The sequence below is a fragment of the Mus caroli genome, chromosome 11, assembly GCF_900094665.2.
Source record: "Mus caroli chromosome 11, CAROLI_EIJ_v1.1, whole genome shotgun sequence".
Taxonomy (NCBI): Eukaryota; Metazoa; Chordata; class Mammalia; order Rodentia; family Muridae; genus Mus; species Mus caroli.
The window spans coordinates 1,324,795-1,345,158 of NC_034580.1; the positions used below are offsets into that span (position 1 = coordinate 1,324,795).

Consider the following 20,364-nt stretch of genomic DNA (forward strand, 5'->3'; position numbering starts at 1 on the left):
CCAAACCCTGTGACAGAACTGTGTTACCCATGTACCAGTGAGGCTGGGTACCCCAAACAAAAACTACAGGTCAACTAAGGACTAACTAGATTGGGAAGAGCCTCCAATGATTATCCAATACCAAGTGATCAGTCCTGAAAAAAGAATAAAAGTTACACTATATGGACTGAACAGATAATAGTTATATACTTAGAAATATGCACACACATTGTAGGCTTATGTCCTATGTGAAGATGTGTCTCTTTCCTTCTTTGCCTGCCTAAGGCACCTTCTGATTGGTCAAAATTAAAAAAATTCTGATGGCCAATAAGGTGAGGAGGCTTAGAAAGTGGGGCATTAGCAGAGAGAAGAACTCTGGCAAAGAGTTCAGCCACGGGAGTTTTCTCCATCCGGGCTTGGAGGACGTCGGACGTGTGAAACTGAGGAGAAGTAACCAGCCATGTGGCAGACATAGAATAGAATAACAGGATAATTACTTACGGGCTAGCTGGGAAACAAAGTAGGCATTTATTAATAAATGATAAGCCTCCGAGTTGTTATTCGGGAACTGGGGCAGACATAGAAAGCCTGAATAGCTACACACATTATAATAGGGGTGGAGAGAAAGGGGAGGCGAAAATGATGTAATTATATTTTAATTTCAAAAATAAATTAAAAACAACAACAACAAGAACAACACAAACTCTGCAAAGGAGCTGGACTATTTTCTCCACAGTTGATGTTCTATGCTGTAGAAACCCAGCTTCTAGGCCAGGAAGACTATCCACAGGGACCAAAAGTATAACTAAGGGCCACTAACAAACAGAAGACACCTCCAAACTCATTCAAACCAAACCAAACCCAACCCAGCAAGACAGGGGCAGCAACAAAAGAAGCATACGCACTAAAGCCAAGCCTTACTTTCCAGGATCTGGCATCTGTGTGCACAGCAGCCGCAGAGACTGGAAACTCCTCCGGATAGAATGTATGTTTGCCATTCCCATAAACACAACTTCACAGTTAGGATAATATTCTGTAGAGAAAAACAATTTAAAAAACCCACAATACATTCAAGTTAAGGATCTCACCAGCAAATGTAAAAGCAGCAAAGTAGCAGAACTCAAACAGCAGGGCCGTGGCAGAGTCAGAAAGGGCGGAACACTAGAGCTCTGTATTCACTACTCCATCGGACCATGCTTTTCTAAGAAGTCCGTGGGAGTGGCAGGGAGCTAGTGATTCACGTATGTACTGTGAGAGACAACAGACTGAGAAACAGAGCCTCTACAGACCTGTGGGCTTTCCTATCCTTAATGTTGGTTGGTACACAGGAGGAAGATGGTCTGCACCTCAGCCAAAGCTCACAAAAGTCAAGGATCCAGAGAGACGCCTGGCTTTCTGGATGCAGAGCGAAGGACGCGCTTTGTCGTTTACTTTAACTGAAGCCTAGGCTGTGAGTGAGCTGCACTGACAAGGACAGATGATGCAGGGACAGACTATACACCCACCTGGGCACTCACAGCCTCCTCCTTTGGCTCGATTTGCCACAGCTGCTGCATAGGAGCGTGCATCCAAGATCAAAAGCTTCTGGGGCTGGAGAGCTAAACTTTCTGCTCCTGAAGTATTTGACAGAGAGGAATCTGCAGGCATCAAGAAGGGGATAAAAACTAAGCAGACCCAGCTCTCCTAGAACTGTGACTATCTATCTAGTACCAGAGGCACATATTACAGTAAAACAGAACAAAATGAACTCTAATCAACCAAGTCGCCTAGCCAGACCTGGTACTTGCCTTCAGTGTACCCTCTGTTTGCCTCTTGAAATTGATTAGGATTTATTTTCCAAAACCGATTCCCACTTCACCTAATGTCTTACCCTCATTTCTACCCCTGCAGTCCTTTCATAAAAGCAGGTATTTTTCTCCACAGACTGGAGACAACCCACATCCTCATCCAAATACTTCATTCTTGTCACAATGGCAAGGAAGACAACATTAGGCTTGAAACAAAAGATCTTCCAGTGCTTTGTCAAGACCTGTCCCTCCTCAAACAAACTCACCGAATTCTCTCTTATAAAAGTAACTTTAGGGCTGGAGAGATGGTTCAGTAGTTAAAAGCACTGACTGCCTTCCCCTGGGGTGTCTGAAGTCAGCTACAGTGTACTCACATACATTAAATAAACAAATACATACATATTCAAAAAAGAAAAGTAACTTTATACAGCCAGGTGTAATGATGTATGCCCCAACAATCGGGAAGTAGAGGCAGGCGGTTCTCTGTGATGTCAAGGCTAGCCTGGTCTAAATAGTAAGTTCCAGGACAGAGACTCAAAAACTCTGATTTAACATTGTATCATTTAAGGAAAAGGCACTTTAAGATAAGCTTTTCAGATGGTTTAAAAAACTGCTGCATGGGCCTAGTGAGCACCTTACCGAACTCCACATCTGAAAGATCCCCTGCATTGGGAAAGTCCCGACAACTGTTCCGAGTGGAAACCTTGCTGATACTTGACTGAGAGTCAGAAGCACAGGCTCTGGCCACTGACTGCACCAGATGTTCATCATCAGCATTTCGCCAGCCCCACCAGCTAACCTCCGGTTGTCCGCAGCGGGCAATGACAGCTCCATTGCTCTGGTGCCTGTGGGGAGACAACAGACAGTGAGTGTCCTTCCCCAGTTTCCATCTGGAAGCCCCTCATCCCCTCCCCTCCTGAGTGTACTGTTTCAAAGCCCCATCTGATGCTCTGTACTCATAAAAGGATGGAAATTGATTGTAAATAGCCTGATGCTTTCTCAATCATCATCTCATGATAGTGCTCTCTGTAAAGTTACCAACAAATGGTAAGTGAATATTCTTAGAGAAAATGAACTAACATTCACAATTTAGATATTCTGAATCTTTATTTTTGGGAAATAAGATATTTTTAAAAAATCTATGAATACTATACCAGTTCTACTATGTAATAATTAAGTACAAACACCCATTTCTGATACTGAATCCAACACATAAATTTGCTAAGGTACAAAACAAACTGTTCTGCCTCACTTCTGGAGGTTTACCGCAGTATCCATATATTCACTACTGCTGGCTTGATGATTCTTTTCAAACACATCCCATCTCTGCAAGTACAACATTCTCTTGGCCTACAGTGAAATCCTTTTACAGCTCTCCAGAGATGTCACGTGTCAGTCATAACTTAGTCTTACTATGGGCACAGTACTTGATGACCCAGCCATGCTTGCTCAAGCATCTCAGAGGGAAGAAATTACAATCCCAGTAAACTATACTCTGACAGATTCTTTTCCAAAGCCAGAAATGATTCTCAGAGTCCACTCTGAGATGCTACTAAATTTTCATGTTTTCCAGCATGTCAATTAAAAAGTTGGAAAAATGTAATATTTAGTTGTAAAAAACAAAGTTTAGACCCATGCTATGCCATAGATAAATTGGAAAGTGTCACATAGAGTGAAGTGAGCCCATCACAAAGGACATGAGTTGTTAAGACGTATTACCTAGTCAGAATAGGCAATCTAGAGAAACAGTGCATTCCTGGCTCTAGCTTGGGATAGAGCAGTTGGGGAAGTAAGGAATGACTGCCAGTGAGTGTGAGGTTTCATTCTGTTCAATGAAAATACAGTAACATTGACTGTAGAGGTGGGTTAGCACAACTCTAAATGTAATATAGTAAAGATTGCTAGATTGTATTAGCATACCTAAAGCTTCCTTACGTTTGAAGTGCTATAAAGATGGAGAGCTCAGTGGTTAAAGCACAGGCCTGGACCCACTCCATGCCTGAACTCAGATAAACGTAGAAGGAGGCAACTGACTCAACAAAGCTGGATCACATGTGCTGTGGCATGTGTGCTTGTACACACACACATACACACTAAACAAATAAAATTTTATAAATCTTTTAATTAAAAAATTTTTGCTCGTGTGTGTGTGTGTGTGTGTGTGTGTGTCTGCAACTGACGGCAGCTGTGAGGTCCAGTGAGGAGGGGAGGGTGCCAGGGACCAAACTCCATCCCCCTGAAAGACCAGCATGTGCTCCTCACCACTTAGCCAACTCTTCAGCCCCAAGAAACACTTTACAAAATCTGGTAAGCAATATCCTACCAATTCTATATACTGAAGAAAATGCTCATATTCTTTAAAATGCTCTTGAATTTGCACATGCAAACCTGCACACAGATAGTAGAGATGGGTTTAACACAGTACACAGTATTCCATCCCTTTTTCCTTTTTTAGGAAATAATGTGAGAAAATATAATCCTTAAATTCACAAGCACTAGATTAAATGTGGTGGTAGCAAATCCCACTAGAGTAGTCTGCTTAGAGGTTTTCAATCCTGCCTCACCGAGTTGAGAACAGCTCGAAGAACACATCATTACCAACACCGCATGGGCTCACACTCAAATCAAACAAATGATGTGAAATTCCATGATTTTTGCTGCGTCTCCCTATCAGGCTGAAAGCCACAGATCTGAATGACTGCAAACTTCCCAGAAAAGGGTGAAGGGACCTTTTCTGAGAGTCCTCTGTCTCTGTGAGGCTTCCTAGCACAGAGACAGAACAGCAGATGGCACTCTGGTCTTGGGTTTTTAGGGCCAACTGGGTCACTACAAGTAGCAGTAATTGATCTCCTAAAAAGCTTTGTATTGCATGAAAGCCAGCTCAATGACAAAAGTTACAATCACTTTAAAATTTAAAAGAAAAAAGAAAATTAGATAAAACAGACATTTTACCACCTTAACAGACAGAACTTGCTAAAATACAAAAAGGTAAAAGGTCGAGTAAAAAAAAAAAAAAAAAACCAACGTACTAAACATGGAATGCTTCCATTGTACATGAAGATGCAATGGTTTTAATTGCCTCTAATACAATGGCCACGCAAGCTCTCTATCTGATAAGGATCACCATGCACACAGGGATGCTGTAAGCTACACAACAGATGGAGGTCTCTCAAGATCTTGCTGTGCTGTGCAACTCTGTAGCTCTAATCAGGTTCTGGTTCAGGCCAGTATTGCAAAGTAACTGCTGCTAATGACCTCAGAAATCACTGCTGCAGTCCACACATAACTAAATCTGGGAAATGCTGGATTTAGGGGCATTTTGCTACTTGTGGTGGTTTGAATGAGAATGGCCCCCACAGGTACATATACTTAAATGCTTAGTCATAAGGAGTGCCATTATCTGAGAAGGATTAGAAGCTGTGGCCTTGTTGGAATAGGTGTGACCTGTTGGAGGAAGTGCATCATTGGGGATTGGCTTTAAAGTTTCAAAAAAAACAAAACAAAACAAAACAAAACAAAACAAAAAACCCATGCCAAGCCTTGTCCCTCTCTCTCTTGGCCTGCAAATCAAAATGTAGCTCACGAGGACTGTTCTAGAGCCCTGAGTGCAGCCATGTTCCCTGTCATGATGCTAAGGAACTAAACTTCTGAAACTGTAGCCCTATTAAATGCTTTATTTTGTTTGTTTTTGAGACAGGGTTTCTCTGTGCAGCCCTGGCTGTCCTGGAACTCACTCTCTATAGACCAGGCTGGCCTCGAGCTCACAGAGCTCCACCCAGCTAACCATTACATTTTCTCATGTCAAGCTCCGGCCACCATGCCCGGCAAATGCTTTCTTTTGTAAGCGTTGCCTTGGTCATACTGAGTAAGACAGCATCTCTGGTGGCACTGAAAAGTGGTGGAGTGTCCTGAACATTCTTCAACACCCTGCCCCCCCTCCAACAAAACTAAACAACACAGGGATCCAATTCTGAGATAAGAGACATAAGACACATGTCCTTCGATAGAGAAAGCAGCTCCAGGAAGCCTCCTTGGTGGTGACAAATTCTACTTATCCACATATTCCAGGTATCTAGAATGAGCAACCCTAGAACCCATGCCTTCCAGAATTGAATTACAGAAAAGAAAGAAAAAAAAGCTAATTAAAAAAACAAAACAAAACCGTATTCTAAGGAGCTAGCTCTTCTTAACTAGCGTACTTAAGCTTTCTGCCTAAAGGAAGAAAACTGGCTTTTACTGAAAGCCTGGTACTCAGAAAGAGTACTTCCCCCTTCTGCTCCAAGTCACAAGTCTCATAAATGCCAGGCAGCCGATCTAGCACAGCTGCTGGTCCCAACAGCAGCCAGCTGCTTTCCCAGCCTCCAAATCCCTTCAGCTTCCCCTGTTCTCTAATTCCATGTCATTCTCAGTGCCTGAGTGACAGGTAAATTTGGTGACCTACTTTGGTGTCTGAAAACAAAACTGATGAAAATGGACACTGAAGGCTTAATGGGTCCTACTGAGCCACAGGCAGTGTCCTTCACGTTCAGTATTCAGGGTGGCATCAGGACTTGCCTTCAATAGGCTAAATGAACAACCTTCCTAAGAATGTCACAAGAAATATACCTTCCTAAAGCCTCAATATTGGAGTGCAATAGGTCCTGGTGTGGTACTTTTTAACTAAGCCATTGTTTGGCTCACTTTGGTCAGTTTAAAAGGTCTACAAACCAAAAAGTAAAATGGAGAATGTTAACATTACAAGACATAATACGACTTACTAAAAATTTAGCATGACTGTGTAACAGCAGATTGGTCACTAACTTATAAAGCCAGTACTTAAGCATATACTCTATTTCAAATGTCACTTACAGGCATCAAAGTGTTAAGAGGCCCTCATTTACATATTATAGCACATCTGTGTATCACCAACCCCTTATAGATACCATTCCCACAAAGTAAAAATCCCTTATGCAGGAAGAGGAAGGCTTGGAAGACGCTCACGACACATGTACCTCTCCAAGGGTTGTAACAGCAGCAGACACTTGCTGGGGAAGAGAACTTTGGTAGACATGTCTGTAGTGTCTAGCTAATGCCAATAATGTGGCTGTCACAAGTCACCACTCTGGGAGTCTTCCCGGGATGCAGCTACGTCTGAATCTTCTATATCCCTCCACCCATTCTTTACCCACACTCCTAGAAGTGACTTTAGAAGCTCCCCGTGGTCAGCAAGAGAGCCTCAGGTGGAACCATTTCTTAGGTCTGTAGTCAGTGTCCTATCTGGGATTTATCGAGGGCTGTTCATGTCTTCCCACAAGATATTACACTATAGCTCTCATGTCTTGTGTCTCTGAAATTTTCTGTCTAGCCACAAGTGATTCTAATTCATCTCAAAACAAGAGTCCTTTCTTCCACATGTCACATGTTAAAGTGACAATCACAAACACCATTAGAGTTCATTGAGCTCTATTCTAAATCTCACCAATCTTTCAACACAAAAGTCCTGTTAATCATCTGAAGCTAAATACAATGAATATAAGAAAAAAATGTTATTTTTATTGTTTTTAAAGATAGGGTCTCCCTGTATAGTAGCCCTGCCTATCCTAGAAGTTCTTACATAGACCAGGCTAATCTTAAAGTCGCAGTTATCCACCCGTCTCCATCTCTTGAGTGCTAGGATTAAAGTTGTGCATTGCACAGGTGGCCCAGACACTTCTCTATTGAAATATTCTCACCAGGGTTCACCTGCATTGCCAGCTGCTTCTGGTCTGGACACAGTGAGTGCTGGTGTTTTTCTTTCTGTAGACACAGCTTTCGCAACAAGGAATCATGCACTTGCCAAGGACTGTCTCTGCCAGGTCAGCAGCTGTCAGGACAGTGAGCAGTAGGGAAGAAGTACCTGGAGCTGGTCTGGCTTACATACCTGTAGATGACAGCAGGGATGCGCTTCCAGGATCTGAAGCCTGCCACGCTTTCCAGTTCTTTGTCAGTGATCCAAGCAGGTACTATGAGCTCTTGTGGATAACTACCACATAATCTGTTGGAAAGAAGAGAACGGTGGTAAGAAGGAAAGAAAAGGGGAGAAGATGGAGGAGTAAGAGAGGGGCAGAGGGATAGGACATGAGCTGGCACAGGAACACTATTCATGCCATTACAAAGGCAATGAGGGTGCTTGCCTAGCATGTTCAAGGTCCAATATTCATTCGCTAGCACAGGAGAAAAAAAAATGGCAAACAAGAAATCAAGGGGGCATTATTTGAGGTTGTTTTGGTCTCCTTACCAGAATAGGCAGCCATAATGTTTGCTTATATTATACAAATTATCTTTGATGGTTCAATCTGGTGCTGCCTTTTGGAATCTGATAATCTAACAATGAAAAAAACAAGAGTTGAGGGACAGTCTCCTTCTCCATAAAAATTCTCTGTTGTAAATTGTGTGCGTGTGTATAAGTACAGAAAGAAATATCTGTCACCTCTCTTAGCTTCAGTCTTCCAGGCTCTTTGTCAAAATGAAGCACGAAAAGGACGAAGTCAGATCGCCTCTTCAGATTAACTTCTCACCTGACTTGAACCAGTGTCCTAATTCTTCTTTTTAAAAAAGATTTATTTATTTTATATATGTGAGTAACTGTAGCTGTATTCAGACACACCAGAAGAGGGCATCAGACCTCATTATTGATGGTTACGAGCCATCATGTGGTTGCTGGAAATTGAACTCAGGACCTCTGGAAGAGCAGATGGTGCTCTTAACCGCTGAGCCATCTCTCCAGGTCCAGGGATGTCCTAATTTTCAGTAACAAGTACAGCCAGGAGTTATACAGATGCAATACACACTAATAATCCCAGTGAGCCAAATTAGTAATGTGAGCAAGCTATTAACCATGATTTCTATAAAATACACTTCGGAAGAAACTATTTCCTGTTCTCTCTTCCTCGTACTTTCACTCCTTTGCTTGCTCATTTTAAAACAAAAGGTGTTTTTGCATTCTAGTCAAATTTATTTACAGGACAGTATCACTAGGTAATCTTCCTTTTGAACACTGAAAGCAGTATGAAATTTAATCCTAAAACTCAAAACCTACCTGTGCTGGCTAGTTTTTATGTCAACTTGACAAGAGCTAGGGGACATGTGAGAAGAAAAGCTAAGGAAATTCTTTCATGGACTGGCTTACAGGCATTCTCTTGACTGATGATTGGTGTGGGAGGGTCTAGCCCACTGGACAGGTGATCCTGGGTGGTATAGAAATCAGCTGAGCAAGCCATGGAGAGTAAACCAGCACGCAGTACTTGTCTATAGCTTCTGTTCTTGCCCTGAGGTTCCTACCCGGACGGAGTTCATGGGCTGACTTCCTTTGATGACTATGATGTGGAAATATAAGCAAAATAAACCCCTTCTTCTTGAAGTCGCTTATTGGTAGTGGTGTTTTATTTCAGCAATAGAAGCCTTAAGTAAGATGCCATCACCTCCATTACCCTGCCCTCCTCTATGCATCAGAAGGAGCCTTGAGACATAAGGGTTTTGATTACTCAACACTGCACCTCGTTCTTTCCTCTCAATTTCCAGAAGATAAAGAAACAGAAATGTAAAAGCCCCTGAACCAGAAGGATGGTTGCGATGGCAAATAAGCTACACACACTTCCTAACACCCAGTCAAACTCTTTTTTTGTTTTGTTTTGTTTTTCAAGACAGGGTTTCTGTGTATCCCTGGCTGTCCCGGAACTCACTCTGTAGACCAGGGTAGCCCGGAACTCAGAAATCCGCCTGCCTCTGCCTCCCAAGTGCTGGGATTAAAGGCGTGCGCCAACACTGCCCAGCTCAAACTCTTTAAAATGACCCATGACAGTGACCACAGCAACCACTCTAATAGCTTGTCTTGTTCTTTTTATTCTGTTTTATGTTCAAGACTAGATATGCTCTCATACGTTAGCAGTAGAATAAATGTTCCACAGTCCTGGAGGCTGACTTGTTCCTATGAACTGGTGATTTCTATGCTCACTGTCCAGCAGACACTACGCCTGTTCTATTCAGAAGTTAGCTCTTCCCACTGTTGGTAAACAGTTCCAGTGTAAGAAAAGAAGGTTCAAGTCAGCAAAGCCTATGTAACCTCAGATTTCTATGGCTCCTCTGTCCTCCAACCTGCCTCTGCCACCAGCCCCGTGGGGAGCTCTCGAGTCTGTGTAACCTGCAGGTCCGTCACTTCTTGGTAAGGCCCGTGTGAAGATTTGCAATGAGTGGTAGACGACTTTCCAGTGAAAAATGGCCAACCACAAAAGGACCAAGAAAATGGGTATTATAATTTGAGGTAACAGAAAAAAGATCAAAGGATGGAACATACGAGTAGAATATATTCATCTCATTCTCCTCACAGAAACTCTGACAAAATCCCAGTATTTAGCCACCCTCTCTCACCAAAGTACTTACATGTGTTAAGTTTTAAGGAAATAGGTAATGAATGAATTTAATAATAGTTTTAGCATTTAGTGATCGCAGTTGAGGACATTTGTCATTAAGATTAGCAATGAGGAATTGGGGATATGAGTCAGTAGGAAAAGTGCTTGTGCTACGCTATCATGAGCATCCCTGTTCAGAGCCCCAGTGCCCATATAAAAAGCTGGGTGTGCTAGTATATGCCTAGAATCCCAGCACTGGGGGGTAGAGACAGGAGAGTCCTAGAGCTTGCTGGTCAACTAGTCTTTCTGAACCAGCAAGCTCCAAGTTCAGTGAGAGACCCTGGCTCAAAACTAAGGTGACAAATGAAATGTAAGACATCCAAAATTCACAAACTGCCTACACCTGCACAGGTGTGTGAACGCGCGCGCGCACATACGCACGCACACACGCACACGCACACACACACGCGCACACACACGCACGCACACACGCACACGCACACGTTTAGTCTTGCTTTTAAGCACACTGATTCCATAATGCCAAAGTAGTGACAAATACACACTACTGCCCACAGTAAGCACAGGACCATCCAGACATGCATGGGGCGGGAAGAAAGGAGGCCTGCAGAGGTTAAAAGAAAGGCTTCAAGAACTACAAGGATCATTTTCCACTCCAGAAATATTGAAAAGGTTCAAAAGGAACTCTGAAGAGCATGTATTTAGAGTTAATAAACAAAATTCTATTTCAAAGTACCTGAATTTAATGTCTTGCCACCTGAGAACTGGGCCTTTTGTTAAAGGTACTAGCTTAGCTGTGAAACACAGTCTACAAGTATCCATGTAACTCACTTGTATTTCTCATTGATGTTGGAAATCCTCCAGGCATTGTTCATATCAAAACCCATCCGCTCCACTTCATTCTTAAACCTTGACGTCACATGTTCCCCTAGAGACAGAGACAGACAGCAAAAACAAAGAAATAAATACCACTTTGCAAAATGAAAACAAAACCACCATTACCTTTGCTCTATTCTCTTTTAATTGTTTTAAAGGCAGGAATATATAAATAGATAACACATATTTACCTTTAGTCAAAAAAAAAAAAAGGGGGGGGGGCAGGTTAAGACTACAGAAAGGAAAGAAGAATAACAGATCAAGAATTATGGCATCTTAGCCACTGGACACCTTTAATCTCAACACTCAGGAGACAAAGGCAGGTGTATCTCTATGAGTTTGAGACCAGCCTGGTCTACAGAATAAATTCTAGGCTACGCAGGGCTATAGCAAGACCGCATTTCGAGGGGTGGGGTGTATTACTTAAACTCTCTGTGAGTACAGCTGTGCTCAGTTGCTACACTCATTTCTTTAGAGGGTGAACAGTCAGGAGATTAGTATAACTCATGTCTCTGGTCCGGAAACCCACGTTCTTTCTTGTAAATACACAAACTACTAGTTTACTTCCACACTCAGAATGACAGTATACATAAAAAGGAAAAACAAAATCTTAAATCACCACAACTGGTAACGTAGATGTACAAGTCTATATTTGAAACCTTCTGGGTCACCTTTCAGAACCTGGGAGTTTCTGACTTTTAGAAAGCTAAGGCAATGCATAATTATAACACTGCAGTTCCAATTTCAACAGGGGTACTTAGGCGTCCCTAGTTCCTCAGTGGATACTTCACACCAAGTGAGATAACTGTGTCAGCTCAGCTCAGGTCAAAGTACAAAGAGACTAGGAAATGCCTTCAGATTTTCAGAGACTGCAAGCAATCAGGCAGGTGGCCACTGCCGGTGATCAGAAATCCCAGGGAACACCCATTATTAAAAGACACCCTAGGGGTCTATAACAACACACCCTCATACCTAGCTATAACCTGGTCACATCTCTCTTAAATGTGGCTCTTTATCCCTTCAGATACCACAACAGAGCCAGACCAAAATCTAAAGTGCTTTCCTCCTTGGGAAGGGCATGGTTCTAGCGCAGGAACTTATTAAACCAACCCACTGAGCAGGCTCCTCACTTGTGCAACCAGGGTTGAAGGCTATAAAACAAATGCGGGCAGGGCTACAAGAAAGCACAACAAACAAAAGCACACAGCAGACTGCTCTGGAGAGAAGGATAAACTTCTGTTCTCCCTGGGAGATGAGCTTCAGAACAGAAAATGCTGACTGCTTAGATGAAGGCCAAGCCTATCAAGCTATGTCCCATTTAAACATCTTCTCTTGAGTTTAGGCTACGTACCACACGCTTCCAGAGGAAGAGCTCAGAAAAGATGATGTTCAGACAGGCAAGAAGAAATAATAGTTAAATCTGGTCCATTTGAAAAGTTTTAGAAGCAAAATAGCAGGCTCCCAAACAAGATAAAAAGCTCTCTGAACAGAGGTGCCATCTGTCTACAAACTATAAGGAGTATTGGCCCTGAGGAACAATCAACAGGGAGGCTTTAACATAAAGACAATGCTGTGAAACTGTGGCGATTTCCAGTTTGTTACAAGAAGGTATCCTGAGGATGGGGAGAGATGGCTTAGCAGTTAAGAGCACTAGTTGTTCTTTCAGAGGACTTGAGTTCAATTCCCAGCATCCACATGGTGACTGATAGCTGACTATAATGGCACCAATGCCCTCTTCTGGTGTGCAGAGGAATATGGAAACAAAGTACCCATATACATAAAATACATAATTTTTAATTTTTATTTTACTTATTTTTTTGGTGCCCATAGTCCAGAAGAAGGCATAGAATCCCCCAAAACAGGAGTCACAGATAGTTGTGAGCTGCCATGTAGGTGCTGGGAATAGAACCCTGGTCTTCAGAAAGAGTAGCCAATGCTTAGTTATCACTGAAGCTCCAACTTCTATGTCTTTATTTCTTATTTCTTCATAAGTTAATCTAGCACAGTATTTCCTTTCCTGTCTTTATGTTCCCTCTTATATTTCTCATTATTTTTCTCCCTATAATATTTTTAATAGTATTCTGACTTTATTTTAGTGATTTTTGGAGACAGGGTGTCAAACACAGCCTAGGTTGGTTTGCAGGCTGATCCTCTTGCCTCTGCCTCCCCATTACTAGAATTACAAGTGTACTTCCCCGTGTCCTACTAGCTTTTAATTTAAAAAACAACCTCTTGCTTTGATGTTTTTATGTATTTATTCTCATTATTATTTTATGTATAAATGCAGGTTCATGGTACGCGTGTGAAAGTCAGACTTGTGGGGATCAGTTCTCTTCTCCTGTCTTGAGTTCTAGAGATCAAACTCAGATTATAAGCAGCAAGCATTTTTACCTGCTGAAACATTTCACTGGCCCATATTTTAAATTTTATTCCTACTTTACATTTATTTAATTAAATTTTTTTTAGATTTATATGTTTTATTTATTGATATGTTTTAGGATTTATATGTTTTATTTTGTATGTATGGTATGCATGTTCACCACAAAGGTGGAAACTTCTGATTTCTTTGGAGACTCAGTTGTATCATGTGATATTTTTCTGGAAACTGTCTTATAAGATGTTTTTGCTGAAGCAGGCATATGGGAGGATGTTTTGTTGAGAACAGACAAATGGTGTTTTCTGGAAGCTGCCTGGAAAAAGGGCATGTGATGTGTTTGCTAGAGAGGATGGTTGAAAAAATGTGTGATGTTTGGAAAGGGAACCCAACAGACAGCAGGCGCTGCTATGTGGTATTGGCTCTCTTTGCCACTCTGCTGATCTTCATTGGGCTTTGCTGATGCTGGTCTTCTCTGGCTATGCTGTGTGGCATTAGTTCACCTTGCAACTCTTTGCTGGTCATTGTTTGTTGTGACTTCATAGAGAGAAACACACCAAAGAACTTCTGGTGGAATGCTGGTCGACTTGGGCCGATTGACAGTTCTGCAGTTTCTTCTGGATCAAACTGCTGTTGATTCTTGTGAACTAAACTGCTAATATCCTGGCGTCACAAATTGGATTCTCGCCAAAGAACTATTTCTAAACAGGTCCATATCCTTCTTTAGCCTCCTAACATTTCTTTTCCATTACCTCTGGTGGGTGGCAGGCTAGAAGGGAGGTTAAAGCATTTAAGTACACTTACTAAAGTAGGTTTAAAAAAAAAATCTAAGCATACACACCACACCACTATTTTGCCTGGTGCCCTCAGAAGACAATAGAAGGAGTCAAATCGCTGGGATTATAGTTACAGAGGATTGTGAGCCACCAAGTAAATGCTGGGAACTGAACCTGAGTCTTCTGCAAGAGCAACAAGTGCTTTAAACCCATGAACCATCTCTCCATCCCCCTCATCTAATTTCTAAAAAACATTCTCACAAGTAGGATATCTTTTTTGTTTTATTGTTACTTTTATTTTTTTTCCTAAATCTCCTATTTTCTTTCCCCATCCATACCTTAGCCACTTGTCTTTTTCTTTTTTTTTAAGCATTTATTTATTTATTATATGTAAGTACACTGTAGCTGTCTTCAGACACTCCAGAAGAGGGCATCAGATTTCATTACGGGTGGTTGCGAGCCACCATGTGGTTGCTGGGATTTGAACTTAGGACCTTTTGAAGAGCAGTCCGCGCTCTTAACCGCTGAGCCATCTCACCAGCCCGTTTTTTTTCTTTATATTCAACCTTTCCCTGCCTTTGTCATCTCATCCATTTAGTGTGGCTGGTTGCCCTGAATAGTTACAACCTCACAGCACAGTCTACATTAGTTTTGCCATATTCTGTCCAGCAGTCACTACTAATGTAGGAGTGAACTTAATCACGTGCAAGTGATCGACCTCGTGTGGCTTGACACTGACTTTTCTCCTCTTTAGTGTGAGTAAGGCTCTGAGAATAAGCTTCTCACTAAGAATTCAATGCACAAACACAACCGGAAGGGACAAGCAAGCCACCTGACTCACAAACCACAAACTAGGTAGGAACACAAGAAACATGAAAAGATAGAATATCCTAACTCCTCCACTACTGAATTCAAAGATACTGACAGATGAAAAATCAAAGTTTACTGGTAAAAATGATCTGGTAGCATCAAAGAACATGCAACCAGCAGATGAACTAAATTCAAGAGCAAAAGACGAAATCAGCAGGGAGCACAAAGTCAGCAAAGTGGACAAAAGCAATCAGCAACACGGATGATAAAAAAACAGGGAAGAAAAATTCAGCAAGAAGAATGTTATTTTAGAAAAAAAAAATGTTGGAAATGAAGAGCTTAGTGAGTCAAGACTCAAAAAAACAAAAACAGTGGAAGGTATTACCATAGACCAACCATCCAGAAGAATATCAGGGACTGAGGCCAAGGTCAAGAAAAGACCATATTAAAGCCTAAATAAAAATAAAGAACCAGGTATGGTGGTACACACATTAATCCCAGTACTCAAAAGGCAGAATCAGATGGATCTCTAAGTTCAAAGTCAGCCTAGTCTACATAGGGAGTTTCAAAACAGCCAGGACTATATAGTGACACCCTATCTCAAAAAACAAACATAAATATAACACTGATCAATACATAAACAAGCAAAGACATAAACAAACCTACGATCTACAGGACAGAAGCAGAGACTAAAAGCTAAAGGTTGACTGGAAAGACTGCCCAGCAGTTAAAGGCGCCTGCTGCTCAAGCATGAGGACTAGAGTCAGAGCCCAGCATACGCAGTCTGTGATCTCATCACCAAGGGGTGCAGAGACAGAGTGCTATCGCTCACTGGCTGTCAGCCTAGCTCCATGTTCACTGGAAGACCCTGCCTCAAAAAGGCACCCGAATACACTATACACACTCATAAACACACACAGTCGATCAATCAATACTAAAGCTATAGAGTATATTCAATGAAATAGTAACAAAAATTCCAAAATCCAGAGAAAGGACATTCAAATATGAGAGATATTCAAAATCTCAAACAGACATCATCAGAGAACTCCTCTAATATATATATATATATATATATATATATATATATATATATATATACATATATATATATATAGAGAGAGAGAGAGAGAGAGAGAGTCAAGAATAAAAAATATAAACCAAGAAATAATAATATCGACTGTTAAGAGAAAAACACCAACTCACCCAAGGATGGCAAACACATTGGAATATCCTAAGACTCCTCATCAGTAACCCTAAGAGCAGGGAAGCACTCTATGTCCTATTTCAAGCTCTCACAGTAGATAGCTGCCAACTAAGACTGCTATAGCCAGCAAAGCTATCTTTTAAAGCTGAACATAAAAGTCATTTCCAAACAAGCATGAACTAAAGCACTTGATGACTACCCAGCCCAAACTGCAAAAGATAATTAAAAGAACACAATTCACTGAGAAGGAAAAAAGGACAGTTTCAGTCCCAAGTGCACAGGAAAGAATAAAGTTCATGAGAACAGATGAACACTGGAGAACTAGAGAGGTATTTATCATGCCCACCACAGTAAAACAGCAAACACTTAAAATTAACAGGAGGGGAGCATAATAACCACACAAGCAATTAGTAAACACCTCTTAGTAATAACTTTAAGTGTAAATGGCTTCAATTTACAAATGAAAAGATCCAAGACCAGCTGACTGGACTAGCTGACAAGATTCAACTATCTGTGGTGAGCAAAAAACAGATTTCACTGGCAAACCCACAGATTAAGAGTCAAAGGATGAAAGAAGAAAGTCAGAGGATGGAAGTCTATATATGAAAAAAACAAAACAAAACCCAGAAGAACTAAACAGGGGAGGATAGTTACTGCTATTCTCATTCTGATAAAGCAGACTTCAAATCAAAATAGTCAGAAGAGATGAAGAAAGTCAATATATTAATAAAGAGAACAATTTACCAAAAAGATATAAGAGTTTTAAGTACATATGCGCCAAATGTTGTGGCTTCCAATTTTATAAAGCAAACATTAATGAACACAAAACGTCCTATAGTTCCTGATACAGTAACTGTGGGTAACTTCCATACCCAACTCTCACCTTTAGACATACCATCTAAATAAAAACCCACAAACAAACTTCAGAGTTAAATTCCAGCACAGACCAAATGAATGTAACACACTTCTACAAAATATACATCTCCAGTCATTCCTGGAACCACCTCTGAAACAGACCACATTTTATATATAAAGCACATCTTAACAACAACCTAACAACAAATAAATTCTAGTATCTTCTCAGGTCACATGGAATGAAACTAGAAGTCAATAACAAGAGTCAATACAGAAACTGTATAAATAAATTTGAGGACTGAGTGACTCTTAGTAAGTCACTAAAGAAACCAGGGAAGAAATTGTAAAATTTCTAGAATCAAATAAAAATGCAATTTATCAGAACATTTGGGATACATGTCTAAGAGTAACATTTATAGCTGTATTTACATAAAAAACCAAACACTCTCTGGGCAGTGGCAGTGCACACCTTTAATCCCAACATTCTGGAGGCAGAGGCAGGCAGTTCTTCGTAGATTCGAGGCCAGCCTGGTCTATAGCATGAGTTCAAGGACAGCCACACCTACAGAGAAACCCTGTCTCAAACAAATAAAATATTAAAAAACACAGTCATGCACACACACATACACACTCTCACACACACATATTGACATACATACTGTAGACAATACAAACATACATAAAAACAAATGGTTTTAATTTTGTAAATATTACATTTATTGATAGTGCTGGGGGTATACACTACAATATGTATGTAGAAGTCAAAGGACGACTTTCAGGAGTTTGTTCTCTGGTCCTGGGGATGGAACCCAAGTCACCAAGCTTGGCAACATGCACCTTTACCTACTGAGCCATCTCACTGGTTCAATACACATTTCTTAAAAATAACTGAGACATTTTTAAAGACTGAAGCAATGGTTCGATGGTTGTAAAAGTGTTCGCCTGATAACCTGAGTTCAGATTCCAGGAACCCACGTAAAAGCCAAACAGCTGCACATCTCAGGAATCCCAGAGTGCACAGGAGAGCTGGAGACAAGAGAAATCACCCAGAGGCTTATGAGCCAGCTAGCTTGGAATACACAGCACAGCAGCAAACAGCAAGTAGAAGGTGAGGACTAATACTCAACTACCGTATTTACCCAAAGGACCCTTACAGCTAAGAAACTGGAACAAGCCTAAATGTCTAACAACAGATGAATCAATAAAAGAAGATGTGCATACACAATGAACTTTTGTTTTTTTTTATTTATTAGAAATGTTTATATGTATTTGAGTGTTTTTCAGAGGCATGGTGCTTGCCTCAATGCTCATGTGGAGGTCAGAAGACAATTTGCAGGAGTCAGCTCTCTCCCTCCACCACATGAGCCCTATTGATTAAACTCAGGTCATCAGGCTGGCACAGCAAATGCTTTTACCAATTGAGCTCCTCACCTGCTACAATGGAATTTTAATCAGGATTAGAGAAACTATTATTGTGACAACATATAGGAAAGCAGAATTAGGCATCACTATTGTTAAGCAAAACAAGTCAGACTCAGAGGGAAAAAAACTTATGTGGGAAAACTGGCCTCCATGGACACTGTACAGGCATGGTCCATACACATAAATACAGGCAAAACATTCATAAAGTAATTCTTTTTAATCTTAGAAACTGGTGTGTGTGTGTGTGTGTGTGTGTGTACATGTGTGTGCCTGTGGATAAAAATGTAGCTCTCAGTCACTTATCTAGCAGCAAGCCTACCTGGCTATGGCCATGCTCCCCACCATGATGATGATGGGGAGCAACCTCAGAAACTGTAGACCAGCACCTCAATTATATGCTTTCTTTTCTAACAACTGCCTTGGACATGCTGTCTCCTTACAGCAACAGAACAGTGACTAGGACACCTCAACTACCTCACCATGTTGGACTGTCATGACCTATGAGCCAGAATGAACCTCTCCATTGTTAAGCTGCTTTGTCAGGTACTCTATCACAGCAATGAGAATGTAACATTCGGGCAAAGACCGAAGTTCTGAGTCTTGCTTGCCTGAATGTGAGATGAGGCAGATACTTGACAACACTTAACAAAGACTTTCAAGTTTCACAAATGAATCCACAACAATGCTGAGACCTCTTCCTAGGCCAAGGATGTCCTAGAGTTGTGGATGCAATATGACTGATTCCACTATGACAGGCTCAACAGCTGAACACTAAAATTTACATGAACACCAAGACAATGAATGACAGAGTCATCCCAGGTTCTTGCCTGACACACTCAGTGCTGAGCAGGAGAGACGACATCAAAGGCTCTATGTGTGGCTGAAAGACAAAACCAAAGTCTACACCTCAGCATCTATGCTGAGCTCTCATGCTGCTGGGCTACACTATACTCTGAAATATTTCACATGTTGTTTCATGGTGTGTTCCTGTTGTGAGTAAGCTGTGGCTACCAACATTCAACATGTTGAGAAGGCATTAGAACCATGAGAGCTGGAATAAAAAATGGCAGACATTTTTATGCTTGTCTATGTAGTATACTTATGTAAGAAAAAAAATCTAAACATATTCTCCCCCCCTTCTCCAAGTAATGTCAGTAAAAGTCCATATAAGTGATAGCAGATAGCATCAGTGTGAACCACATGTGCATCTTGAGAAGAAAAAGAATGCAAACTTCAATCCCAGAGAATTTCCAACTCATCAGTTAGGATAACATTATCTTGCAGCTGCATGGTTTCCAGAGAGTTTTCATAAGCCTCATGTATTAGAGGTAGAAGAGAATTTACTAAATTGAACTCTGGCATTAACACACTTGATCTTCAAGATACCCATATTAATTTGGAGAGGAAGAATATGAAATGTTCCAGTTTGACAAAGGAAACTGAAGGTCAGAGAGTTTAAGTGGCTTGCCTAGTATTATTTTCAGTTAAACATAGAGTAGGGGTTTGAATTCAGTCTTTTGAATTCTAAAATCAAGACTTTACCCACTTTATTCCCCCCACCCCATGTTTCATAGGCCTACAGAAAGAGAGAGGACGCTGGACAGCTGTACTGGTTGCTATACATCATCAGGAAGGACAGAGCCTGAAGACCCAACCACAGGACAACCCATTGAAAGAGGAAAATTACTGAACACCTGAACTGTTCCTGAACTCTTCAGTTCAGGGTCCTCTTACCCCTCCCATCCAGAGACTGTTCCCGGAGCACTCCTGAACTTTTTACCCCAAGGTACCCCCTCCCAATTGGAAACTGCTTCAGGAACATTTTTTAGATAAGGGGTCTCCTGGAAAAAACCTAGTCCTACCCCTCCTAACTGAAGACTATGCCAAGAACATTTTT

General features: G+C 41.2%; 1 protein-coding gene across 4 annotated transcripts in view; it reads right to left on the reverse strand.

Moving 5' to 3' along the window:
- Positions 1–20,364, reverse strand: part of Mtmr3 (myotubularin related protein 3) — a 130,994-nt gene that overhangs the window by 15,423 nt on the left and 95,207 nt on the right. For all 4 annotated transcript variants that reach the window (XM_021176003.2, XM_029484043.1, XM_021176002.2 and 1 more), the window contains exons 7-11: positions 10,982–11,078; positions 7,666–7,779; positions 2,406–2,611; positions 1,485–1,616; positions 901–1,012 (exon numbers count right to left, since the gene is read on the reverse strand). In XM_021176003.2, the coding sequence (XP_021031662.1) occupies positions 901–1,012; positions 1,485–1,616; positions 2,406–2,611; positions 7,666–7,779; positions 10,982–11,078 (661 nt within the window). The remainder of the gene's footprint in view (positions 1–900; positions 1,013–1,484; positions 1,617–2,405; positions 2,612–7,665; positions 7,780–10,981; positions 11,079–20,364) is intronic.